Source organism: Hyaena hyaena, unplaced genomic scaffold (genome assembly GCF_003009895.1).
Source record: "Hyaena hyaena isolate Hyena2069 unplaced genomic scaffold, ASM300989v1 scaffold_978, whole genome shotgun sequence".
Taxonomy (NCBI): Eukaryota; Metazoa; Chordata; class Mammalia; order Carnivora; family Hyaenidae; genus Hyaena; species Hyaena hyaena.
In genome coordinates, this window is record NW_024081612.1 from 673,777 (window position 1) to 699,843 (window position 26,067).

The window sequence follows — 26,067 nt, forward strand, 5'->3', positions numbered from 1 at the left end:
GGTTCTACATATACTTTATTTTATGAATTATAAATATATAAATATTTTAAAAATAAAGCAGTTAAAAAACTCATAAATTAAAATATTCGGCCTCAGTGCTTTGAGTATATCTTTTGCACGATCGCTTTTAGCCTTTCCAACAGGTCTTTCAGTGTACACTTCTTGACTTCATTCACAGCACAGGTCTGCAAAAGAAACATTTCATTAGCTTGTAACTTCATTAGCTAAGTAATTGAGTCTCTCTTTCCTGCCTGTCTGCTGCGACAGCCTGCTGTGGCCTGGCCACTCGAACAATCGTTTCTAACCAGGACCTCCCCGCCCCTCAGTCTTGTTTCACGGGGAGTCTCTCTCTGCCACTAGGCCAGCACGAGCTTCTGCGCATGCTGATAAACTAGCAGGGTTGCTGTACTGTCACTCACTGTCTGCCTCTGAGGGGTGCCGCAGGCCCTGCGGAGGTGTGTGTCCCAGCTCCGCGCTGCTTCGGGGCGTAACGTGAGGTCGAGCCTCAGACCTGCCTTCCTGGGCCTGTGCACGGCCACCTGGCCTGCTGAGACAGAGAGCCACTCCGTTCTGTCTCCTGCCCGCAAACAGCCCCCCTCCAGCTGGGCAGCACCGCTGGTGGAGAGGACCCCGGTCCGCTCCCCAGGCCGCCGCTCCAGTTTGGATCCCAGCTCCACTCTACCAGTGTATTAATTACATTGCTTAGGACGAACTACTTCATTTATAAAAACTTCAGTGTTTTCCCTTATTAAAATGGGGACAATTGTGCCTATTTCATGAGATAATTCAGAGGACCAAGAGAGAGAATGAGTGTAGTGTCAGCTCCCTATTCCTTTACCTTAGCTTAAAACTCAGGGGACAGACCCAGTAAGGGGATGAATGTCCCCAGTTCCTCCATTTGGCCCTAGTTGACACCTACTCTTGACTCTTCCTCTTTTGCACACCATCAGTTCTCTCCCCCCCCCCCCGCCCCATCATGCCCCCTGGTGTATTAACATGCTGCATATATGCCCCACCTCAAAAGAATTTGCCTGAATCCATGCCTGCCCTTCAGCTCTTGTTCCACTTCTCTGCAGTCTAATAGCAAAACACCTCAAAAGAGTTTTCTGTCCTCAGTGCCCCTTGCTTTCCACTCCTGCCCACCACCGTTCTCCATGGAGCCCGCTCTCATCAGGCTTTCACTGCTGAATCTCCATTGATATCAGCATCCCCACAGCCCTCCATCAGGCCAGATCCACTGGCCATTCTCCTCTTCGTCTGACTTGGCCTTCTGGTACATTTAACACACTTGATCCCTCCCTTCTCATTAAAAGAGTTTATTCGCTTGCTGTCTGGGACAGCACGCAGTCTTTGATTTCACTCTTAATTCACTGGCCTCTTCTCAGCCCCTTCTGTGGAACCTCTTCCTCCTGATGTCTATATGTGAGAGTGCTTCTGGGCTCAGTCCAACAGTCTCGGCATCTCCGCTTAGTTATCCAGGTGGTGCCTCACACTTAGTATTTAGAAATTGAATTCCTGATCTTGCATTCAGCCCCCAGCCCTGCTGCACTCAGTCTTCAAAATCTGTAAACAACAGCAGCTATCTGCCAAAGGGCTCAGGCCAGGAACTAAGAGGCCAGCTTTTAGTCATTCCTTCACCCCTCACGATGGGTCTCCTTGCTCTCTTTTTAGCTGTATTCCAAAGCTCACAATCTGTATGACTCTCACCCAGTCGAAACCACTGTTCCCTCCAACCTGGATTAGTGGGATGGCCTCCTGGTAGGCCTCCTGCTTCTGTGCTTAGTCCTGTTCAGTTTATTTACCACACAGCAGTCAGAGTGATCATTTAAATCACATAAATTACACTGGAGTCTCTGCTCAAAACCCTGTGAGTATGTCCTGCCATACGTGGGGTAGAACCCAAAGGCCATGTGTGATCTATTGAAATCCCACTTGCTCAGTGTGATCCAGCCACACTGGCTTTCCTGCTGATCTTTGAACATGCGAACCTCATTTCTATCTCAGGAGCTTTGCACAACTATTTCCTCTGCCTGGAATGTTCTATCCCCGGTTAGTCATGTGGCCTGCTCCCTCACTTAATTTAAATATTCAGATGATGTCATCAGCTGTTAAATCAGCCCTCTTTCTCGTGACCCTTCTACTCTTTATGCCTACGTTTTTCTTCATAGCACATATCACTACTGGACATAGTATTATATGTTAGTTTGCTTTTTTGACTCGCCCACTAGAACATTCTGTGAGAGCAGGCACTGTATCCCGAGTGCCTAGAACAGCCTCTTGCACTCACAGAGCCTCCAGAAATACTTGCTGAGTGAATCAGTGGGTTGATTAATCAAGGTTACTACAACTGTGAGGGAGGAACATTTAGAAGTGAGACTGCCATCCATCAGGAGCTAAGCGGTTGGGCCCCCTGCAGCTCACCCTGTTTGCCATGCTCCAGAGGTTCTTGTCGAGTCCTCTGAGGAATCTGGTCGAGCAGTTGGGGTGTGTATAGGTCTGCCGGAGCACAGTTGTGGCTCTGCAGAAGATTTCCTGATCACTTGTGTTCTAGAAGGATAAATGCCACAGTTAGCCATGTGCTAGCTCTGTTTTGACCATGGGGGATCGAGTTTTCCTTGTGTTTGCTTCTTTCCAGGAGGACAAGTGGAGAAAGTGAGTTATCAGGTACTCAAGAATTCCTACCATGTGACTGAAGGCAGCCAGTCACAGCAAACATCCTCTCCCACTTACCTACAAATGCAGCAACCTTCTCTTTTCCCTCAGATGCTTTTGCCGAGAAGGTCCCTGAGTAAAGTCACCCAGCTAAGTAGATGACAGAGGAGGGATTTGAATGCAGGGCCATCTGTCTATAGCCCACATCTCTTTCTCTCTCCCATGTGCGCTGGTCTGTAGGTGCCTACGTGAGCCTGTAGTCAGATTCTGCTCTGTCTCATTGCTCTGTGGTTTTAAAGTCCAGGCTTCCTTCCCCGGAGATCCTACATGCTTGTTGAATAAATGAGTGCCTGTCCCGTGGCCTGGTGCTTTGGGTAGCACTCTCCACTTAACTCTCCCCACAGGAGATGGCAGTGTGTGCAAAGCTTGGGGTCCATGTGAGGACAGCAGCCATTTGTCCATACAGCTAGAGGGGTGTGCCAGGGTTGGGGTAGGTGTGAGATCAGCGGAAACTTCTGGGAGAGGGTGCCATTGAGCTGGGCTGTGGACACAGCTTCTGTAAGAGGCCTTTGGCCTGGGATGTGCAGTGTGAGAACCTCAGTGGGATGCTGGCAGCCCTAACGTTTGTCTGGTTATATGGCTCCTCCTAGGGATGTTGGGGCCTTAGAAGAGGGAATGTCCAGGTGGGAAAACAGTTCATTTTGGGAACCTGGGAAAGAGATTGTGAGTCAGTCTGAATCAGGCCCCGTGTGTCCTCCCACTTTGCTTTGAAGAACAAAAGCGCAGAGCGTGGAGAGCGGTCTTAGCTTGGGCCTGATCCAGCTCAGATAAAGCTATCTCTAGCCTCTGCGAGGACATGCTTTGTTGGGCCCTTGCCACGCAAAGTGTGGCCCATGAAACAGCGGCATGGGCGTTGCCTCGGAGCTTGTTAGAAATGCAGAATCTCAAGCCCGCCCTGTAGACCCACTGGATCACAAGGTCCATTGACAAAATCTCCAGGGGATTTATATGACAAGTTCTGTCTGGGCAGTTTTTTAATAAGTTCTGCATATTTTTTTCTGATTATTAGGGTAATAATATGTGTCTACGATAAGGGTAATATATACTCAGCAAAATTAAATTCGCTCATTATCCTACCAGCCAGAGAGAGGTAACTGTTGATGATTTGATAAATATCTTACCGTATTAAAAAAATTTTTTAATGTTCGTTTTTGAGGGAGAGAGAGAGAGTGAGTGTGCACACATGCAAGCAGGGGAGGGGCAGAGAGAGGGAGACAGAGGATCCAAAGTGGGCTCTGAGCTGACAGCAGAGAGCCTGATGTAGGATTTGAACCTGCAAACCATGAGATTATGACCTGAGCTGAAGCTGGACTCTTAGCCAACTGAATCACCTAAGTGCCCCTAAATTCTTTTTGAAGTTTATTTATTCGAGAGAGGGGGAGGGAGAGAGGAAGGGAGAGAAAGAGAGTGCAAGCAGGGAAGGGGCAGAGAAAGGGAGAGACAGAATCCCAAGGAGGCTCTGCGTGCAGAGTCTGATGTGGGGCTCGATCCCACAAACCATGAGATCATGACCCAAGCCTAAATCAAGAACTGGAGGCTTAACCGATTGAGGTGCCCAGGTGCCCCTTTAAAAATATTTTTTTGAAAAATGGGGACCAAATATTGATACTGTTTTGTAGCCTTTTTACACACTAGATGGTATAAACCTGAAGTCATTCAGTAGTGTGCAAGTCCTTGGGGTTGAGAACTAACTGCATGGAGCCCCTGGCAACTTTGTGCCATAATTGGCTAATACCCTGTCATTGCAGCCTTTTGCTTCCATAAAATTAAGTGGCAGTGAGTCATTTGTGTAAATATTTATGTTCATCTCTTATTTCTTTAGGCCAAATTCTAGAAGTGTATTTCATAATTTAGGGTTTTTCTGAGAAGACCCAGACCCGGTCTGAGGCACTAGAATCCCAGGCTACAGAAGCTTCCCCTTTGCCCCGTGGGCCTTCATGGCCTGTAGGCAAGGCCTTTGGAAGGACACGTACTTAATGAACCAGACAGGAGCCCTCCTGGTCTCTGATTGTAGGTGGAAATTTAAGAGCAGTACCAGTGTCTCTGGGCTCTGAGAGTCAAGAAACATCCCCTACACCTCCATGTCTTTGGAGGCTTAGTGGGTGAGCAGACGTGGTGAAGGCACGGGAAAGGCAGACCCCGGCTGTGCTGCTGGAGAGACCAGTGAGGTTCAGGAAGACCAAGAAGACAATAGCCCCTTTGCTTATTCTTTCATCAAAACGGGGTGAAAACTTGTCTGAAACTTTGGCTTGGAGCCTAGAAATTAAGCTCTCTCGGGGTGCCTGGGTGACAGTCAGTTAAGCATCTGACTTTGGTTCAGGCCTATGAGTTGGAGCCCCGCATCAGCCTCTCTGTTGACAGCCCAGAGCCTGGAGCCTGCTTCAGATTCTGTGTCTCCCTCCCTCTCTCTGCCCCTCCCCTGTTGTGCTCTCTCCCTCTATCTCCAAAAATAAACATTAAAAAAATTTTTAAAAAAACTTAAAAAAAATTAACCCCCTCAGTTTTGAGTATATGGCCTTATATATAACTCCCTCTACACACATTCTTCAAAGGACTTTCTAAAGGTCACTAGGACAAAATAGGAATTGAGAAGAGTTTGAATCTCATGGAAAAACTTTAAGAGCACTAATTCTAAAGGTTGCAGTTGCACCGGTATCGCAGCTATAGGATGCTCTCCCTGCTTGTCTAGCTTTTGCTGCCTGTGCGTGTCCCGCTGAGTGCAGGGGCCGGACGTGGACAGCCTGGTGGGCTTTGCAATTTAGGGCTGCTCAAGGAAAGGAGCCTCGACAGGGGGGCCTAGGCCTGTGCTGGAAAGAAGTCCGACCCTCATGGATACTCCCTGGGAGTATCAGCAAATGGTAGAGCACGTTCCAGACTTTCTCCTGTGGCAGAGACACAGATTTCTAACGTGGTCCTTGGCCCCCTTCGTTCAGGGCTGTAAAAATCTAGTCTCCTTTGTGTTATAGTGTAATGTGTACTCATCATCTCCACTTCTGTCCAAGTGCTACATGTGAAAAGTCTTTTACTTAAAAAAAAAAAAAAAGTAGAGGGGCTGGGTTTGAGGGTTGGCATAGAGTTCTCTGAGGAATCGTGGACTTGAGTTCTCTTTGGAAAGTAGGAAGTACCTCCAACTAATGGTCCACCTAAGAAATCCATCATGGACCAGCCAGCTTGGCTTGTCCTCCATTTTGATCTATCTCAGACCAGCTTGATTTCATAGCTACCTGGGTAGGCATTGCCTGTGAAGTCCAGGATTTATAGCAGCACTCTCTCTCCATCCACTGCTGGCAGCAGGATCCCACCCACCTTGGAGATAATAGAATTCTTGAATATCCCCCAAAGAAAGAAAACTAATACACGGGATTTGGGAAGGATGTCCTTCTTTAGCAACACAAAGAAAATAACAGCCTTTCCTTATTCTGTAATGTCTTAATGAAGAAGTAAGCAGTGCTGCATTTTTGAGGAAAAGAAAAGAACGGAAAGGTGAAGATTGTTAATGCCAGAGGGGTAGAAGCACTTTGAGGAAGGCAGGTAGGAGTGAAGGCGGACAGCAGGGCCTTGTTTTAGTGGATGCGCCCCAGTGCGGTGAGGGGAGCATGTGGTAGCTGGTGGAGAGGAAGGCCAAGAACAGTAGGATAGTGGCGTGTCCTGGCCTGCGCCCCAGCTGGGGTGAGGACGGGCATGGTCTTCTAGAAATGGCCTGGAGTGGGCATGCCCATGGGCATGAGGTCAAAGAGGGTTGGATCATTTCCAGCCCCTGGCCCATCCTTAGAATTACTGCTCCTTTATAACCAGTTTTTGCCTTTAACCAAGAGTTACATCATTTTCTAGTAACATGTTCCACTAACTCAAGAATTGGATTCCAGCCAACTGTCAAAATCACTTTCATATCTTCCAGTGTGGAAACTGAGGCACAAAGAGACAGGGAGACTGGCCACAGGCCACATAGCTAGTTAATGGCAAAACTGTGGCTAAAGTGACAGGCTGTGTCACTTGCAGACCCTCAGCACTTCGGGGCCCAGCCCTTGACTTTGACGGAACCCTCAGCAGCACGCTGCCATCTGGAGAACCCAGAGCAGAGCCCAGTGGACTCTGGGCTCTTTCTATAGATATAATGTTGATAGAGGATATTTATGTATTATAGAATTCTATGTACGTGTAAACTCGCTAAGTCCTTCCAGCCTCCTTCCTGATGGAGAGTCTGAAATGGGATGAGATTCTAAAGGAAAAATTACATAATATATGTATAATATATTATGTATATATGATTACAGAATATATTATGCATATATGATTACATAATAATACATTATGCACCAATATTATATATGATTATATTATAGTATTGTATATTTTTATGTATCAGACTCTTGGACTAATGTTTAATGAAATGAGATAGTCCAGACAAAGTCTGAAGACCAGTATTCCTCACGAAGAAGGACAGGTCTTTCCTCTGCCCCGGGTGCTGGGGTGCAGCTATGCCCCGCCTGCACGGCCGCCCTCCTGGCCAACTGATCCCCTCTGGTCCGCGTGGAAAGCAGGCGGTTAGGAGACCACTGGTAACTTGAAGCTTTGGGTTTTTCATTCTCAGTCTTGTGTTTCCATGAAAACAGGAACTGATGTGCACAAAGCTATTGACATGGCTGTAGTCATATGTTTGTCAGAGAAAATGCACTATCAGCTGTCAAATCTGTCTCCTCCCACTAAAGATGAGGGGCGGGGGTGAGACGGCACAAGAGGCGGAAAGGCGAAATGCCCAGGCAGCCATCACCAGCGATGTGTGGGACCCCGTGCGGCCGGGCGGTTCTGGACTGGGCCGGAAGGGCCTTGGCAGAGGACGGAGCAGCTGAGGGGCTCCGGACAGCCACCCCCGGAGCTGGTGGGCTGCTCGGTGACCAGACTGTGGAAAAGGAGGGGCTCTGGCGATAACCTCCTCTGTTGCCATAGGAAGTCTCTTAGACAAAATGAAAGCTCCCTCAACCTGTAATCTCCATATCTCTTTTTGTGAGGGTATTTGGTTTTTCAGAAATGCATGGGCCGGAAAAACTCTCTCCTTCAACAAGCCTTTACTGAGTGCCCCCTATATTCCAGGTACTAGGCTTCAGTGTAAGAGGAAAAGAAAGAACTTGTCCTTGACCAGGATCTGACTTAGGATGACAAAAATCCAAGCTTCCTATTACATATCTTGTAAATCAAGTAAAACCAGAAACACCAAAACATGCTTGAGAGTAAAGAACAGAATTCTCATTCTTTAAAAACATCTTAACAACTTAGAGGAAATTTGGGCCGTTCACTTTCTGTGTAAGAGAAGTTTCTTGTTCAAACCAGAAACGCGCAGCCTTCCTTTCCCAAGTCACTCATCTGCCAAAGCAGACCCTGTGATATCTCTTACCTTTGGGGCAGCCAAGACGTCCATGACGGTCAGCTCCATACACGAGTCCTGGCCCCAACAGGAACGAGAGAGAGCAAGAGACAGAGTCACTTCCGACAGTACAGAGTGATCCTTACTGGGCAGCTCACCCCCCCTCCATCCAAGTAAACTTGCTACCATCCCTCAGGACCACAAAGCTCCTGCAGAGAAATCTCCGCACAACTCCCTGTCTGTCACCAAACACCGACTTCTCTGGAAGTCATGAATGTTCTTCTCATAGTCTCAGAAATACCCACGGCATCACCAGAACATCTGGAGAGATGGTGCAAGATAGCTTACTCACGTTTCTTGCTGTGAGGATGTTCAACGTTTTGATGATCTCTCTCAACCTGATATTGAAGTTCTGGCCGTGGACGAAGGTGCTGGTAAATGCTAGTAAGCAGACCAGAGTTGGAATCAGTTGGGAGGTGAGATCCATTAATAGATCTCTATTTGCAGTGACAATCTGAGACAAATTCGTTTACTAAGAGAGAGTAACAATGCAATTCTGACGAAGATATCTCTATATATAGATTTAAAATTGCTGAAACTGAGGGAAAATGAGGGAAATTGGAAATTTTCGTTACCCCAGGTTGTCATTCGTTTGGGGCCAATCAGCACCTCTCTTCCAGGAGAAAAAATACCTCACAGAAACAGGTAAAATGTTCCTGTGAAATCATACCAATAGGAAAATGAAACCTTTTTTTAAAATTAACTACAAAGTATCAGCATAGGAAATTACACCATAATTTGCTCTTTAGATTAATCTTATCAGCTTGGGGTTGCTGCTGGCTTTTTGTTTGCACAGAAGGAAGAGGCCACAGGTGTCCGAATTTGTTTTAGTGCAGTCCTCCTGGGGAAAGATAGAGTAATATCAAGAAAGTTAGACTTGAATAGTATTTCAACCTGGCTTCTTCCAAGTATGGGTGGCATCTTGGAAACTCTCCTCTTGTGGAAAAGCTGATCTGGGGTTCTTTCTCTGGGTACAAGGAAAGTAATGGGCAAAGGCTCTCTCCTGTCTCGGCACTCAGGCATGCCATTCCACCGGGTTTAGGACTTTGGCAAAAGTGAGTGACACTGGGTGGGGCTTAGTCTGGATCACATCCAGTCCAGGTCTTTAGCACTGAGGAACCCCTTCACAAAACAGGTCTTGTCTCCAGTTTCCAGGAATGACCACTTTGTAAATGGAACTTAAATACATCCTCAGCTTATCAGGAAACAGAAAGAGTGTTCCTGGGTTACAAGTTGGTTGTCTTTGTCAATACCCTACAACGTCTCCTGCTGCCTTAGTCTAATCACCCTGGCCCTGATGAGGTCCGAGCACCCCCACTGTTCACTCAGGGGGAGCAGGACTCCTGCGCCCTGGTGCGCCACTGCTCCTTCCTCCCGAGGCTTGCCTTGTCCTCCCATCCACTGCCTTTCCCTGCTGTCTGGCCTTCCTCTCCCTACTGATTTCCTCAGGTCCCACAGAAAAGAATACTGCTAAGTTGCCCCTGAGCTTTGGGTCTTTTCACAGGGCCTGGCGCTCTGTGAAGGAGAGGACCCAAACAAGTGTATGAGAAAAGTCCTTCGACCATATTTTGGACTGCAGTGGGTTTGCCACACTCCATGCAGTGACTTCTGATACCAACTACACAGAGTTGGGTTACGCTTCCCGAGTTAAGGGCATAGCCTCCACAAGGCTGCTTTCCCATCAGACCCCAGCTGCAAACTTCAAGGGTTGCCAGTCCACCATCACTTATCGCCGTTTGGCTATAAATTCAAAAGTTCCCTCTACCTTCTCAGGTTCTGTAATTTGCTAGAATGACCCACAGAGCTCAGGAAAGCACCACGTAGTAGGCGATAGCTGTGTTACAAAAAAGGGATACCAGTAACACCCAGCCAAACAAACAGACACAGAGGGTAAGTTCTAGGAAGGTTCCAAACGAAGCTTCTTTTGTTTTCTCCCCATCGGGTCCAAACGTGCCACCTCCCCAGCACCTTAGTGTATGACAGCGTGCAGATTACTGCCGACCAGGGCGATTCACCTGAACTTTGCTGTCCAGAATATAATGGCGGTGTTGTTCTGTAAGTGTGATTGATTGGATCATTGGCCCGATTCACCTGAACTTTGCTGTCCAGAATATAATGGCGGTGTTGTTCTGTAAGTGTGATTGATTGGATCATTGGCCCCTCCTCCAGCCCCTCCCTGGAGGCTTGGCCAATACCACTATGGCCTCAAGGTGCTGCTGGTCCCCACCCTAATTAGCATAAATTATTAAGGCCCCTACACTCTTATGCCTTGGGAAGTCCCAGGGATTTAGGGGCTCCCTCTCAAGAGCTGGTTACAAAGACCAACCAAATTCTTTATTTCATGGTTTTAGAAGTTACCTCCCAAGAGCTAGGACAAAGGCCAGATCTCTCTGGGTAAGTTTTTTTGTGGCTGTTGCTTTTAAATTTTTGAATAGGTTTCCCCCCACCAGTTTTATTGCGATATAATTGACATATAGCACTGTGGTAGGTCTAAGGCATACAGCATAATGATTTAACTTACATATATATTGTGAAATGATTACCATATTAAGTTTGGTTAACACCCATCATCTCATTTATGTACAACAAAAAAAGAAAAAATGTTTTTTCCATTGTGATGGGAACTCTTAGGATTTACTCTCTTAACAATTTAATGAGATTCCATACAGCAGTGTTAACTACAGTCATCATGTTGTACATTACATCCACTGTACTTAGTTATTTTATAACTGGAAGTTTGTTTTGATCACTGTCATCCACTTCACCCTCCCTCTACCCCCTTACCTATGGTGACTACAAATCTGATCTCTCTTACTATGATTAAGAGTGTTTGTTTTTTTTGTTTTGTTTTGTTTTGGTAATATTCCACATATAAGTAAGATCATACAGTATTGTCTTTCTCTAACATTTTACTTAGCATAATACCTTCATGTACCTTCTTGGTATATTCATGTTGTCACAGATGGTGGGATTTCCTTTTTATGGCCAAGTAATATTCTTGTGTGTGTGTGTGTGTGTGTGTGTGTGTGTATGTGTGTGTGTGTGTGTATACAAACACACCACAAATTATCTATTTATCCATCAGTGGAGACTTAGGATATTTCCATCGTGACATATTATAAATAATGCTGCTGTGAACATAAGGATTCCTATATATTCATCAACATAGCGTTTTCATTTCCTTTGGATGTATTTCCAGAAGCAGAATGAGTGGATCATATGGTATTTGTATTTTTAATGTTTTGAGGATTTTCCATACTGTCTTCCATAGCGGCTGTACCAGTTTGCATTCCCAGGAACAGTGCAAGAGGGTTCCCTTCTGTCCACATCCTTGCCAACACTTGTTGTTTTTTGCCTTTTTGATAATAATCTTTCTTTTTTTTTTAATGTTTTATTTATTTTTAGGAGAGAGAGAGAGACAGCATGAGTAGGGGAAGGTCAGAGAGAGAGGGAGTCACAGACTCTGAAATAGCCTCCAGGCTCTGGGCTGGCAGTCAGCACAGAGCCCCATGCGGGGCTCGAACCCATGAACCGCGAGATCATGACCTAAGCGAAAGTCGGACGCTTAACCGACTAAGCCACCCAGGCGCCCCATGATAATAATCTTTCTAACAGGTGTGAGGTGGCATCTCATTGTGGCTTTGATTTGAATTTCCCTGATGATGAGTGATGATGAGTACCTTCTCATCCATCTGTTGGCTATTCATATATCTTGTTTGGAAAAATGTCCATTTAGGTTCTTTGCTCATTTTTTATTGGGTTATTTGAGTTTTTTGCTAGGGCAAGTTAGGTCTCTACTACAGAGTTGGGGAGAGTGTGACTAAGAAGGGTAGAGTTCCTTCCAGTACAGATGGAGACTTCAAACCCAGATCCACTATTATTTGGAATAAATGGTGCATACTCCTTTTTTGAGAAAAGGTGCAAATTAAAGCAATAAGTTAAAAGTTGGATGTCCTGGAGGAGAGTCCAGGGTACAGAGCACACATGTAAGAGCCTCAGGGCTGTGGGAGAGCTGGAGAGAAGGGGAGGTCCGCAGGGTACAAAAGCTGTCTGTGTATTTGGTGGTGGGGATGGTGGGTTTTTTGAGTGCATGCCTTTGCTGAGGCCCACACCTCAGGTTTCAGGCTCTGGGGGCAAAGATGTAAATCAAAAGAGATGTATAATATGAGAACTAGTATCTCAGAAGCAGAATAAGTCTTTTTTTTTTTTTTTTTTTTTTTTTTTTTTTTTTTTTTTTTTTTTTTTTTTTTTTTTTTTTTTTTTTTTTTTTTGGTTTTGTTTTGTTTCCGTCATTGGATAAATAAATCCAGGGATAGGAGGGTGAACTTTGCAGAACATCAAGAAGTGACCAGAAGGTCCCCTTGAAGAATAGGAGAAAAGGAGCTGTTCTCCCTGCAGTGTGGCACATGGCACTGTGCATGTGGCTGGCTGGACAGAGGCCTGGAACATGGGGCCTGCCCATCAGGGACAAGGACAGCTACCACCCGCCAGGAGCCTCTTCCAGCCTTCAGGAATCACAGACGGTGATTATACAAGGCAGGCAGACACCTAAGCTCAGAGAGAAGTTGAGGACTCTGCTAGGTTCTGGCTGTGTCAGGCCTAGACCCCCCTTCCCTTCACCCTGCGTCAGCACTGAGAACCAGCCCTGGCTTCCGTGTGGCCTCAGAACTGTCCTTTCGGGCCCTAGAATGTAACAGTTTTGAACGCTGGGTTTTGGAGTCCAGCAGACAAGCCACTTGTCCACTCTGTGACCATGGACAGGTCACTAATTCTGTCTGGGTCTCAGTTTCCTCACTTGTGGAGTGGGAATAATGTGGCTCCTGCTCATAAGATCCTTGTAGGGCGTGAGAGAGGTTCTAGGCAGAGAGCTCGGCACTTATCACTCTACAATGTGCGGCTGTTTCCGGCAGCCACCTTAGCACGTGGCGGGCCAGGCCGCCATCACGGCTGGCTGCTCTGCTTTCTCAGCCTCCTCCGTAAAGTGGGTGCGATCGTGGTACCTCCTTCATGTGGCTCTTGTGAGGAATAAATAAGTTGTTTTTAAGTAGTCAGAATGGTGCCCAGTACCTAGTAAGTGCTCTGTCAGTGACTGTATTTTTATTATTGTTACTAACTGTATCTTTGATTGATCCCATGACTGTGGTACTTCATCTACCAGGCAAACCCCAGTCTGGACAGGGCCACTGGAAGTTTTGTTGCTGGACGCTACCCCACACGCGTCCCTCCTGGATGTGTCCCCTTTTTAGTCTTTGAGGCCTTATCCTTGTTTGCGGGGGTGGGGGAGGGGGCGGAGGGTCAGCGTTAGTTGACACATTGCAGCCCTCATCCTTAGGTGTCTAGAGTTGGCTCAGGAAGTAGGTACCCCTGGGCACCTTAGGCAGAGAGCACTCAGTGCAGGGAAGTAGGTGTTGATGAACATGGGGGTAGTGGGGAGGAGCAGGCTCCTGGTTGGGCCCAGAAACCTAGAGAAAGGACTCACAGGAAGGCATGGAGTTGACGCTCCATTCTGGGGCCCCCAGGGCTGCCGCCTCTGCTCTGTCCCAGCACCGCCAACACTGCTGCAGCAGAGATCCTCACCTCTGCACCACCAGCCCCAGGCACAGGAAGGGGTCATCGGTCACAGCTCCCTGGAGAACAGGGGCAGGTGGGGGTGCGCAGAGCAGCCCAGTTCCCAGGCCCCGGCTGAGGAGTCCTGCCACACCAGCCATCCCCAGGACCCCGTCCTACCCTGAGCCCTGCATGCGTCTTCTCCCGTCCTCTTGGGTCAGTTGTGTGACACCACACAGAGAGAAGAGCCCTTTCCAGGACCTCCTCACAGGCTTATTTATGACGAAATGGAAGGCTCCTCCAGCGGAGTGCTAGCTAGCAGACACTGGAATAAGTAGGCCTTAAGGGGGGTTCGGGGACAGTACTCGGAGGGCCAGAAGGCAGGCGCTCCCTGGCGCCCTGCAGGAACCCAGTGAGCCAGCAACCTGGAAGGGAGCCTTCGGGAGGACTGCAGTCAGCCGTCACTGTGAGCTCAGAGCCGGTAGCTGCCGTGGATCAAGACGTGTGGCTCACGGCTTACGGCTCACGGATTGCGTGGGGCGGCAGGAGCCGCGGGTCTGGTCCCAGTAGTGCCCAGCCACGAAGGCCGTGTATCCTGCAGTCAGCGGGGCCTGGTGCTTCAAGTCCCCGCTCGGCCCCTTGTTCTCCGGGTGACCTCGGGAAAGTTTCCCTGCCCACACTTCTCTGTAGAACTGAGCTAATAATAGGACTGTGGGAAGATGATATGTGGTAATCAGTACGGTGTTCGGTGTGGTGCAGGGCATGTAGGAAGTCTCTAAACGCCAACTTTCATTATCATCATTGTCATCATCTTAGCACTTGGAATGGGCTGAATATGGGGGTGAGGAAGAGCGAGGAGTCACAGAGAACCCCAGGTTTCTGGGATGGGAGCTGTTTTTGGCAGAGACGGCAATTTCAGAGGGAAGAGGGGACCCTGAGCAGGGGAGAGTCTGGGCTCTCGACATAGAAGGTGAGGAAGCCCAAGGGGAAGAATGGCTCAGGAAGAGACAGAACAAGAAATGACTGTGACATTCCGGTGCTGCTGGAAGAAGGGAAGGAGGGAGAGGAGGCAGGCAGCCCCGGGGGACTGAGAGGGAATCTAGGCATCAGAGCATCTTGGAGAAGCTGGTGGTCAGAGGCATCAGATGTACTCCATGGGTGGGCAAGATAAGGCAGAAGTGTTTCCACTGGATTTAGTGGTCGGAGATAATCAGTGACATCAGTGAGAGAGCTTCTGGAGTGCCGTGGGGGCAGGTGCATGATGGAGAGGAGGCCTCATGAAATGGAAACAGTGGTGTGGATACATTTGAGAGGGCAGGCTCTGCTGGCTGGGGTGCTTGCTGCGAGGGGGTGGGGGATTCCGTGTGTGGATAGTTTTTTTTTTTTTTTTTTTTTAAGTTATTGAGAGAGAAAGAGGCAGGTGGAGGGGGAGGAGGGGCAGAGAGAGAGAGGGAGAGAGAATCCCAAGCAGGCTCTGTGCTCATAGCACAGAGCGAGGCAACCGCTCGGGTTCATCTCACAAACTCTGAGATCATGACCTGAGCCTAAATCAAGAGTTGGATTCTTAACCGACTGAGCCACCGAGTACTCACAGCTCAGAGCCCGGAGCCTGCTTCGGATTCTGTGTTTCCATCTCTCTCTGCCCCTTCCGCACTCATATTCTGTCTCTCTTTCTCTCTCTCAAAAATAAACAAACATGTAAAAATATTTTTTTATATGGGGACACACTTGAGCACAAGCTCAGGTCATTACATGACAACTCAGTCCTTCAAGGTGTTCATGTCACGGTAACCTTCTGTGCCCACGTTCAGTCTAGCAGCCTCTGCCTTGGAACTATATCAGACTGAAGGGTGTGCTGGTTTGGACACTTGAAATTTCCCACGACAAAGGAGTTTTAAGACTTCTATGGTTAAAAAAATTATATATTTACTATTTATGTATTACCTAATATCCATATATTTATAATCTCAGATGTCATAATGTTTATATAAATGATGTATAAGTGTCTATCATGTAGATAATACACACATCTCTAGAACCTGACCACATCCACTCCTCCACCATCATATCATGTCCCATGTGGGTCTCCACAGGGTGCCTTAATTGGCCACCCCACTCCCGTCCTTGTCCCCACATTGCGTTCTTCACACACAGCCTTCACACGAAGTGCTTCTGTTATGCAGGAGCCAGATTGTGTCGCCCCATCCCACCAGAGCAAAGCCATCCTGCCCTCAGAGCCCTGACTGCCGATCCCCCTTGCTCCTGCCCTTGGCCTCTGCTCCCCACACGCTGATTCTGGGAGGAGCATTCTTGCTCAAGACGTCAGCACCTGCCCTCCCCTCTCCCTGGGCGTTTTCCTCAGTTACGTGAATGGTTTCCTCCCTGCCTCGCTTTGTTCACATCTGCATCCTGACCTCCCTTCACAGCAAGGCAGCTGCCCGCCAGCACACTCACCACCGCCTGCACGGTCTGTGTTCTTTTGTTGAGTGGACTCTGTCCTCCCACTAGAAGTAACCTTATTTTGTTCATCTTGGATCCCCAGCATCTAGAACAGCCAGTAAAGTTCTCAGTAGATGATGAATGAATGAATGGAGCTCCATTTCGCAGAAGTGACAGCTGAGACTGGGCTTGAGTAACAGCAAGGGAAGTTAGGGGCATAGCTGGGCCTTATTTGGGCCCTATAGTCTCTGCCCTAGCTCCTGGGGAGGGCAGGGGAATGGCATTTTGAGCAAAGTTACAAGGAGGACCCGTCACAGGGAGGGAAATAGCGGGAGGAGGGTGCATTCTGGCTTCTCGAATGGAGGTGAAGTAGCTCCATAAGCTCCTGGCTTCTCTTTTGTTTGAGAAGCAGGTGGAAGGGTCTTTTCCTGAGAGAGGAAAGCTGGCTGAGAATTCTGCAGAACCCGGGGCGTCAATGTCACTTCAGCCTCAGAGCGGGACTGGTGACCCACCTTTCCCATCTCATCCCCCACATGTGCCCCTGCACCAGCCTGGTGGCCAGGGCTGGGTGAAGACCCCCAAGAATTGTGTGCCTTCCTCTCTCGCTGGCAACACGGGATCTGACAGGCCCCGTGGGGTGTGTGGTGCGGGACCCCTACAGGTGCCGGCTCTGTTCCTGAGATGGCCAGCTCCCCCGCTGCCCTTAGAATTGAACCCAGGGCCCCGATGGTCCTGTCTAGGGAGTGCTGCTGGCCCCTTCCCGACCTCTCTTGGACCAGACACCCTTTTCATGTTGTTTTGTTTTAGTTCTTTTTTTTCTTAGTTAAATTTGTCTTTGTCCTTCAGCGGGGAATGAATAAATGCTCATTAAAGAAAACGTGGGGAGACAGATGAGAAGAAAAAGGAGACACTAAATGAGAAATTGCTTTTCTAATGGGGTGTCACTGCGGCTCCTTGTGGCTTAGGGCCATGGGCTCAGCAGGGGGGCGCAGACCCTCTGGTCTGCAGGGGCCTCCACAGCCGACTGTGGCCCTCGCCACATGCTTGCTTGGTTGTCCAAGTAATGCAGAGAGCGGAACTGACGAAGGTTGCTATATTTAATGTTGATGTTTGCGTCACGGTGACCACACAGCAGCGTCCGCCGGTGTGGTGCACGGGCTGGGGGCGTTTCTGAAGGACGCGTTGAGAGAACCACTTTCCACTAGGCATTGTGCAGGGGAACAAAGGAGAGGGCGCAACAGAAAGTGAGGTCGTAGGTAGAAAATCGCTTCTGGGATTTCAAATGGCTTCGTCATGGGGCCCTCCCTTGCTGCTGAGAAATCAGTTGATCTGGGAAAGTTCGTTGCAAACCCTTTACTCTGTTGCTTTTGGGTGGAGCTGAGAAACGAATGAAGATAATGAGGCTTTATGACTTTTATTTCTCAGTGTAGGAGTGGGCAGCATGTGTGTGGGAGGGGTGACCGTGGATATAGACCCCAGTTCCAACACCGGCTTGGGCCTCTGGAAAAGCCAGATGACTGGCCAGTGAGTCCCAGGCCAGACGGCCAGCCTGGAACATGGTCAGCCTGGACTCGGCCAGACCAGCTTAGAAGGGAGTCAGCTCAAGGGAGGAACGAGTTGTAGTTTTGCAAAAAACTGACCAGCTAAATTAAGATAATACGCAACAGGCACTTTCCTGTTGATAATAATGAAAAAGCCACAGGCTGATGGATGTGATAATCCCTAGCCTTCAAGCTGCTAGGTCACAAGGAAACAAGATGAAAGCACTTGTCCTCCTGAGGCCTGAGAAGTTCAGAGGGCCAGCCTCAGAGAAGCCCCAGCAGCGACTTGAAGTGTTTTCTGACACCTCATCTGAGCAGCAAACAGAGGTGTTGGAGCCGAGTTCACCGGAAACTCGAGTGTGTCTCACTTCTCACTTGAGCCCCAGCCCCTCTTCCAGTGAAACCTCCGGGGCCTGGGGTTTGTGGAGTGCAAAGGGGCTCCCCGCCCTGGGCCCCATGACCAGCGTCTCCCTCCCACTCAGCAAGCACTGTCTCTTCCCGACCCCCCTTCTCTCTGGGACCTGCTCAGGGTTTGCCTCTCGCATGGAAGAAGTGAGACCATATGGTTAGAGAAACTCCCAGCAAATACCCCAGGCTTAGTCCCCAGGTAGTGGTGCTCCCAGCCACAATAGCTGACACATACCCTTTTCTCCTCTTTCATCTTTTTCTTTCTCTCTCATTCCTGGCTGGGCCCTCCTCCCTTTTGCCACCTGCACTGGCTTTGTTCTGTGGCTCTGGGAGGCCCATCATTCCTGGAAGGGCCTGAGCCCCTCTGGCTGACTTGCACACATCGGTGAACACAGGTTCCTTGTCTTGGGACAGTCTCAGTGCCTCAGGCAGGGAGCTATGGGTACCTGCAGATGTGGCACGCTGTGGACCCCTAGTGGTGGGACCCTGGTGGCCTTGCTGGTGTTGTACACCCTCCCGACTACCACTTGGAGTAAATAGATCCTTAGGAAATCCTAAGAGAACTTGCCCCAGCCTGGCCTCGCTTCCAGTCTTTATTCCTTTTTTTTTTTTTTTTAAATGTTTTGTTTATTTCTAGGAGAGAGAGAGAGAGAGACAGCGTGAGCAGGGGAGGGTCAGAGAGAGAGGGAGTCACAGACTGAAACAGGCTCCAGGCTCTGAGCTGGCAGTCAGCACAGAGCCCGACGCGGGGCTCGAACCCAAGAACCGTGAGATCATGACCTAAGCGAAAGTCGGACGCCCAACCGGCTAAGCCACCCAGGCGCCCCTCCAGTCTTTATTCTTGAAAGATTCACGTGGAATTTCACCTGAAGACTTTCCATCTTCCTTCGGTCGGACAGGCCAGCACTCTGGCTGGGCAGAGGATGTGGGTCAAAGGTGATGCTACCAGAGACTGGATCGCTAATAAGTTTTGTATTAAAATAAAATCAATCTTCCATAAATATCCTCTGGCTCAAAACTCTTGAACCTCTGGATGGAGAGGAATTGTGGAGATCTTACCTTCTACCCCCACCCCCGAGTTGCCTGCCTTCCTGGTAGAGCCTTCCTCTCCAGAACCCTCCATTGCTTAAAGACTTCTTTCTGGTGCTAAACCTTGAGTGCATGTGCTGTCTGGGTCATTGCCAGCCCAGAGGGCCGGAGGAGTGCAGGACCTGAGCAGTCCTCAGCAAATGTAGCGGGACGCAGCAGATTCCGAGACCTTGTGGGACCATGGAGATGATCCAGTCCCTGCTCCGGACAGCCCGTGGGCCACTCAGCTCCGGTGCCCCCTCCACAGGTCTTCCCTCGGTTCTCAATGGGTGCAAGGGGTCCGCTCTGTTTTTAGTGGTTCCTGGGGCTGCCCCCGTGGTTGTCTGCCCCTGGACAGGTCCCGCCACGGGACCTTCTGTTGCCTGAGTTGTGCACAGCGTCACCTCTCACTGCTCCCAGATGGCTGCCTCCACTGGTTTCTGAGCACTGCTGTGGATGTTCCCACAGGGCGTGGGGCTTCCCAGGGAGGGTCCCTGCCCACCACCCAGTGTTGGAGGTTGGTCTGTGAGGACCCACCACTCACTGCAAAAGCATCCCCTCCTTCTGGGCACCTCTCAGAGATTCACGGTATAAACCGCTCCTGCGGAGCATGAGCGTTAGCTGTGGCTTGCTGAGGGTTCTGCTTCTGGCACATGTAGTGACAGCCTGGTCCAAGGGAGAGGCAGGAAGACCTGGCTGGGGCCACAGTCTGACCAGGCCCCTGGTACCTGGCATCTCCACTCGTCACTCCATAGTTCATGGGCCATAAATCGGTTGTTCACAGATGTGGTGAGTATGCATTAATGAGGACACCTGTCCAGGGATTGACTGTCCTCTCCCCAGAAAGTGAGCTTACCATCAGGGGAGGTGCCCAAATAGGTCATTGCCAGTATCATAAAGATCGTACATTTAGGCCAGATGATGTTTGGACTGAGGAAGGCAAGGTAGTTTAGCGTCTGGGCTTTGGAGTTGGAGTGTGTTCTGGCTTCTAATTCTGGCTTTGCTCCTCAGCAGGTGTGTGACCTTGGGCATGCTACCTTCTCATCCCTGAGCCTCAGAGAGGTTGTGGGGCAGACACCAGAGGTTGTGTGGGTGGTGTACACACATACTGGCCACTCATCATCACTGGGATTGTAAGATGACTTCTGAGTCAACTGCTCCTCCTCCTCCTCCGATGTCCTCCATGAACCCTGATGTCCTGGCCCAGGCTTCCTCTGCCTCCCTGTGGATGGCAGGTGGGGGGAAGTCCTTCAGGCCAGCCTGCACCCCTGGGGGATCCCTTACTTCCCTTCAGCCCAGATCCTGTCCCCAACCGCCCCCCCCCCCACTCCCACTGCCCTGCCTGAGAAGAACATAGGCCATGGTCCCCAAAGGCCAAAGTAAAGGACAAACAACATCAGGTGTCTTGTCACTGTCTTTATTTCTGGCTTCCTTTGACACAGTCAGTGAAACAACACATTCATTGACCTCTCCCCACAGTCCACACACACCAGATGCAGCCTCCTAGGCTGTTCTTCTATATATTATTAACTCTTTGATAACATTTTATTTCTTAACTTTAAATACAGGGAAAAACAATAAATTACTTCTTGGCTGAGGGCCAGCTGCTGGGTGGAAGAGAAGAGAAGTTACTCCAGCCCTCTCTCCTGTCCCCTGGGTGGGCCCCAGGACCCCATTGAGGTAGCAGAAGTTTGCACACAGTGCTTATTCCCAGGGACTCCTAACGCCCAAGTCGCTGGGGCCCCAGCTCCAAGTTCTGGCGGCAACAGTCCCTCCCTGTCCCCAGCACAGACAAACACATTTGTTTAAATAACACACAGTAATAAATAAGGCCAAGAAGAGATGTGCCTGAGCCGCCGTTTGCCTTAGCTGTCCCCGTGTACAGCAGATCCCCCTCGTATGTGTCTGCCAAGGTGGCGCCCTTGGTGTAATGCTGCCGTTGGCTCTAAGGAGGGGGCAGTTGTGAGAGGCAGTGCTCCCACCCCGCCCCCAGATGTTCACAGAACTCAGAGCCCAGGTGGAGGAGGGCCCTGTGCACCAAGGCAAGGGGCAGCTGGGGTCGGCTAGGCGAGGTCAGGCAGCATGGGCTGAGGTCTAAGCTAAGGAAATCGTGCCCCCCTCCCATCCCCTCGTCTCCCCAAGAAATTTGAAACATCTGAAAGAAAAATGAATCTATAACTTAAATGGTCAGGTCCGCCTCTGCAAATAGCAATGCTAGGTTTTCATCTTTCATTCGAAATTTCCGTGGCGAAAGTTTCTCCTTAAATGGTTGAGCAGGTTTTTTACCAACTGGATCACTTCAATTTTGGTGTCTCGGCTGAGCTCACTGGAAATCTGCTGCAGGATGAAGAGGCCAGCGCATTAGTGGGACTCCAGAACAAAGATGCCCAGCATCTGCCAGGGGCTTTCCAGGAACTGGCTTATTTAATCCTCACAAAAGCCCCATGAGGTGGGTACTGTTGGTGCTCACATTTCACTAGTTCGGAAACTGAAGCTCAGGTAGGAGTCGGAAGCCCTCAAGACCAGGTCTTGGAAATCCCAGAGGCCATGTTCCTGTTGCCGCCGTGGCCACCTCCCCTTCCCCCCAGGGTGGACGCTTGCCTCAGATGCTCAGCCAGGTTCCCCCAGAAGCTCCTAGGGTGAGCCCAGGGCTGGCAGGAGTGGGTGCATGGTTGTGGGGTATGGTTAGGGGGCCTTACCCTTGCTGAGGGCTTCTGAGAGCACAAGCCTTTCAGCATCCTCTGGGTCTTCTGGATGGCAGTGCAGTCAGAGACGTTGATGAGAGATTCTAGGGCTGCACAGTACTGCTGGAAGAGGAACACGGGGGTGTCAGGCCCTGCTGGGACGCAACCCCAGCCAAATGGCTCAGGCAGCACCTTCACTGACGTTACATGGAGGTAGGTTCAGGTGGTGGGGGTGGCCCAAACTGTGCTTGCGTGGGACCCTTAAGCCTTGCAAGTGAGGCTCAGGAGAGACACACATAAGACCTGCAGCCTCAGCCACCTCCCTCCCAGCGTCCCTGGGGTCCTTACCACGCCGGCTGTTAGGTTGACGCTCCACACCATGCTGCCATTGCAGAGGGATGCCTGAGGGAGTAAAAAGACAGTGAGCAAAATCACAGGCTAGGTCTCCGCAGCAGTCAGGCCCTGCAGGCAATCTGGCGTAGCACAGTGGCAGGCCTGGGACCCCACAGTGTTCCTGAGCTTACTTTCCTGCTCTGCATACTGAGGGAGACCCATTGTACAGGGTTTGGGGGCTGAGAGAGAAAAATCTGAGTGACACAGCCTTGAGTGAAGCTTCCATAGCCAGGGCAGCCATCCGTGAGGGAGGGGAGGCCAGATCAGTCAGATGGGAGGCTGTGGGTGTTAGTGTATAAAACTGTACCTGTTGGGGCCTCTGGGTGGCTCAGTCGGTTAAGCATCTGACTTCGGCTCAGGTCATGATCCTGTGGTTTGTGAGTTCGAGCCCCGTGTCAGGCTTTGTGCTGACAGCTCAGAGCCTGGAGCCTACTTCAGATTCTGTGTGTGTGTGTCTCTCTCTGCCCTCTCCCACTCATGCTCTGTCTCTCTCTCAAAAATAAACATTAATAAAAAGAATTTTTTTTAACCCTGTCTTCTGAATCTGAGGACACTGCAGTTTGGAGTATGGGCACCCGGTGTAAGCCAGGCCTGGTTTGAATCTGACTTTTGTCAACCTTAATGCAGCCTTAGTAAAATAGGGTCATCGCACCTGTCTCTTGAGGTGGTTGGCAGTGATGAAATGAGATGAAAAGCACCTACACTAGGCTCAGCACACAGTCACTGCTCAAAGCGTGAGCCATCACCATTGGGAACAGGAGCTGACTACCAATGAATTCCTCCATAAAAATGGGCCTAAGCAAAGTGCTGTGAATAATGCCCCCATTATTCCATTCCGATCCAGTCGGCAAGTGCTAAATCGCCCTGGGAGCGTGCTGGCCCCTCTCTGCTAACTTCTTTTCATGAATGTCTGAGTAGGAGTTGGTCTTGGCAGGCAGGGCCAAGCACGGGGAACAGGTGGTCCCAGCTGGGGGCTCTGCCACATCTGTTTATGGGCCATCCATTGTGCTGTTCCCCCAGCCCCCTGCCCAGCTCCTCTCCCTCATGGTTGGGACTGTCCTGGTCCATGGGGCTTCTTCCTGCTCCATAGGCCTCTTGGGACAGCCCAACCTTCGTGGCCTAAACCATGACCAAGTACGCTGCCTGAGAGCTCCCACCCTAGCACCCTCAGAGCCAGACTCACCTGATTCTGGGTGATGTTGACCAGCTCCTCAATGAGCTCCTTGAGCTCCCTCCTTGTGGAGGGAGGTGCGGGGCCCGGGGAGGCGAGGCCACCAAGGCAGGTGAGAGCAATGACCACGGTCAGCCAGAGCGCCATGGAGCCTAGAGCTAACAGGAGGAGCGAGGAGCAGACACGTAGGCTGGCCTAAGCTGAGTGGCTTATGACCTTGGCCTCTTGCGGTAGCTTTTATAGGCAAGTGTGACGCCGCCCACCCTGGTCTCCGCTTTGTCAGGTACTATCTAGAAACCACATCTTTACTCATCTTGATTTTACTTTGTGGAAAATCCAGCGTCGCATAAAGGAAAGAATTTGATTTCTTGTGGACTTATCATTGAGGGGGTCTGGGGCACCTTTCAAGATATGGGGGGGGGTGCTTACTCCAGTGGTAGGGAAGAGGGCGGCCTGGCGTCAGCCATGCCAGCTGGAGCTCCAGCAGTTTTGCTCGGTGACCACCCCCAGTGCCTGCCCAGCTCCTGTCCTGAGACCCTTCTGTGTCACCAGAAGTGCTAGGCAGACAGTGCTATGACCACAGTCTACCAGATGTGGGAATTTAGGGGTTTTATTTTTCCAACGAAATGGTCTCTTGCATTACCAGAGTAATACTTGCTTTGGATACAAAATTCAAACAGGATAAAAAGAAAAGAGTGGAGTTCACTCCTTTTCATCTGCCCGAATCCTATATGGCCCCACTGTGGAGGATGATAAAAAGTTCAGATTCCCAGGTCTCCACTGAAAGATCCAGAGGTGATAACTTTGAGTATGGGCAGCCTAAAAGCTGGGTGCCCAACTCAGGCCTTCGGCATGGGCCCATCCTGATGGGAAACCCTTGACAGGCCAGGCTGGCAGGAGTCAGGACCCAGCCTTAGCCCTGGTTGGGAAGTGTGACTGTTCCTAGTGCCACTTAGACCTGGGTGACCACCTCTGCTCACCAGTTATCTGTGGGACAAAGCCCTCCTCCTTGGGGCACCCAAGTTTCTACAGATTGAAGGCCGTGGAGGGCAGCTTCAGGGCCTGCCCCCACTCCAGGGTCCCCCTGAACATCTCACCCCCTCAGGGACGCTGGTGTATAGCCTGCTTTTCACTCCTTTCTCTAGAAGTCCTCCAGAAGCCCCTGCCACAGAGGCGACATTATCTGCCAGTTCATTACCGATGTCAGGCTGTCTTCTTCACCCACTTCCTCCCCTAAACCAGTGCTTACCCCTCCAGCCCCTTCTCTGTCTGCTCTGGCTTCCTCTGTCCTACCCCCCAGTGAGGCCCAGCCTCCTCACAAGGGTCTCAGAAGGGACAAGGGATGCTGGCTGCCGCTGCTCTTGCTCAGAAGCCTCACAGCCTCGCCCACTCTCTCCTCCCCCCCACCCCCTCTTCTGGCCGGACCCAAGCTTCGCAGCCCAGTTGTAGGCCCTGAGCCAGCCCCTGCCCCTTGTGGTCCCCTTGTACTCCCCCAGGGCCTGGAGTGCTGCCATTGGGCTGTGTGACAACCCCTTAGTTGTGGGCCTTAGTTTCCTCATCTGTAGAATTGGGGCTCTGTTTTGAGGGAAGGAGCAGGGAACCACTGCGTGACCCCAGAGCTGTGTGCCAACATGAGTCAAGGACCCTCGACCGGGGAACCATGCAAACCGAGGCGGGGGAACTGTGGGCAGGTGCGCCCCCGCGCGTGGGAGAAGGGGCGCTGGCCTGACAGTCTGGGCGATGCCCCGCGGAGATAGGGGCCTTATGTAATGAGAGATGGGGTGATAAACGGGATCTGGGCGGCTCTGCCCTCCTCCGCGGCCTCGGGCGGTGGCTGCGCCCGAGGGACGGGTGGGAGCGCGGAGCGGACTCCTCGAAGCCCTGGGGCGCCCGCCCCCGCCGCTCGCGCGCGCCGGTCGCAGGCTGGGCGCTGGAGCGTCCAAGGCGGGAGTGATGGGACGCAGCGCTCGGCCGGGACCCGGGCCAGCTTCACACGCCGGCCTCCCAGCGCCCCGAGCGCCTGTGCACACCCGCGAGGCGGGGCGCGCGGCCACAGCCTGGCCGCGGACCCTGCCCGCCCCGACTCCTGCCTTGCCACCGAGGGTATCGGGGCCGCGCCCCCCGGCCGGGTTCGGGAAACCGGTCCTGGCCTTCTGTCCGGAGACGAGCCCCCGCTGGCTCCGTTAACAAATACTCTGTTGGTATTTGATTTTCAGGGGGTCCATTTACACCCTGGATAATTGCGATCAACACGAACTACGAACGGGCTGCTCCCTGCACTCGACACAGGGCTTGCTACTGTCCTACAGCCTGAGGCGCGCAGGCTCAGGACGCGCGCCCCCGGCCGGGGGGGGGGGTGCGCGGGCGTGCGGGGAGCCTGCCCCGGAGGCGCGGTGAAGACCAGGGAAGGGGCGGGTCGTGGCCTCTCCGCGCGCTCGCCCAGGTTGGATCGCTGCGGTCGAGATCGCCCAGCCTCTGGAGCAGCCCTTTCTGTGCGAAATTCCGCAAAACATCCGTTCCCAATTTTCTCTCACGCTGTTTCTCCTGTGGAAAGAGAAGACGCCCAGTCAGTGGGAGTAAGGGTTAGGCGAATTGTTTTTAATAACTTGGAATATCTAACTTAGTAGAATTTTAAGAATTAATGTTATACTTGCATGTAATTTTTATTTATTTATTTATTTA

General features: G+C 50.7%; 2 protein-coding genes across 2 annotated transcripts; both read right to left on the minus strand.

Moving 5' to 3' along the window:
* Positions 1–8,589, minus strand: IL4 (interleukin 4). Its single transcript, XM_039221385.1, has 4 exons — positions 8,427–8,589; positions 8,105–8,152; positions 2,422–2,547; positions 1–185 (listed from the first exon to the last, which is right to left on the minus strand). The coding sequence occupies exons 1-4, from the start codon at positions 8,559–8,561 to the stop codon at positions 93–95; spliced, it is 402 nt and encodes a 133-aa protein (XP_039077316.1). The 5' UTR covers positions 8,562–8,589; the 3' UTR covers positions 1–92.
* Positions 8,590–21,329: 12,740 nt separating this feature from the next.
* Positions 21,330–23,688, minus strand: IL13 (interleukin 13). Its single transcript, XM_039221367.1, is given in 6 exon segments — positions 21,330–21,474; positions 21,837–21,944; positions 22,170–22,223; positions 23,398–23,548; positions 23,550–23,631; positions 23,634–23,688. Coding segments are annotated over 6 exon segments (558 nt in total). The 3' UTR covers positions 21,330–21,366.
* Between the last annotated feature and the right edge of the window lie 2,379 nt (positions 23,689–26,067).

What these genes read in the sequence shown, in the direction of transcription:
- IL4 (XM_039221385.1), bottom strand. Translation starts at nt 8,561, where the DNA reads ATGGATCTCACCTCCCAACTGATTCCAACTCTGGTCTGCTTACTAGCA. An exon ending in ACGTCTTGGCTGCCCCAAAG is followed by an intron (nt 2,548 to 8,104) that starts GTAAGAGATATC and finishes TTATCCTTCTAG; the next exon opens with AACACAAGTGATCAGGAAAT. An exon ending in TCTGGAGCATGGCAAACAGG is followed by an intron (nt 186 to 2,421) that starts GTGAGCTGCAGG and finishes TTTCTTTTGCAG; the next exon opens with ACCTGTGCTGTGAATGAAGT.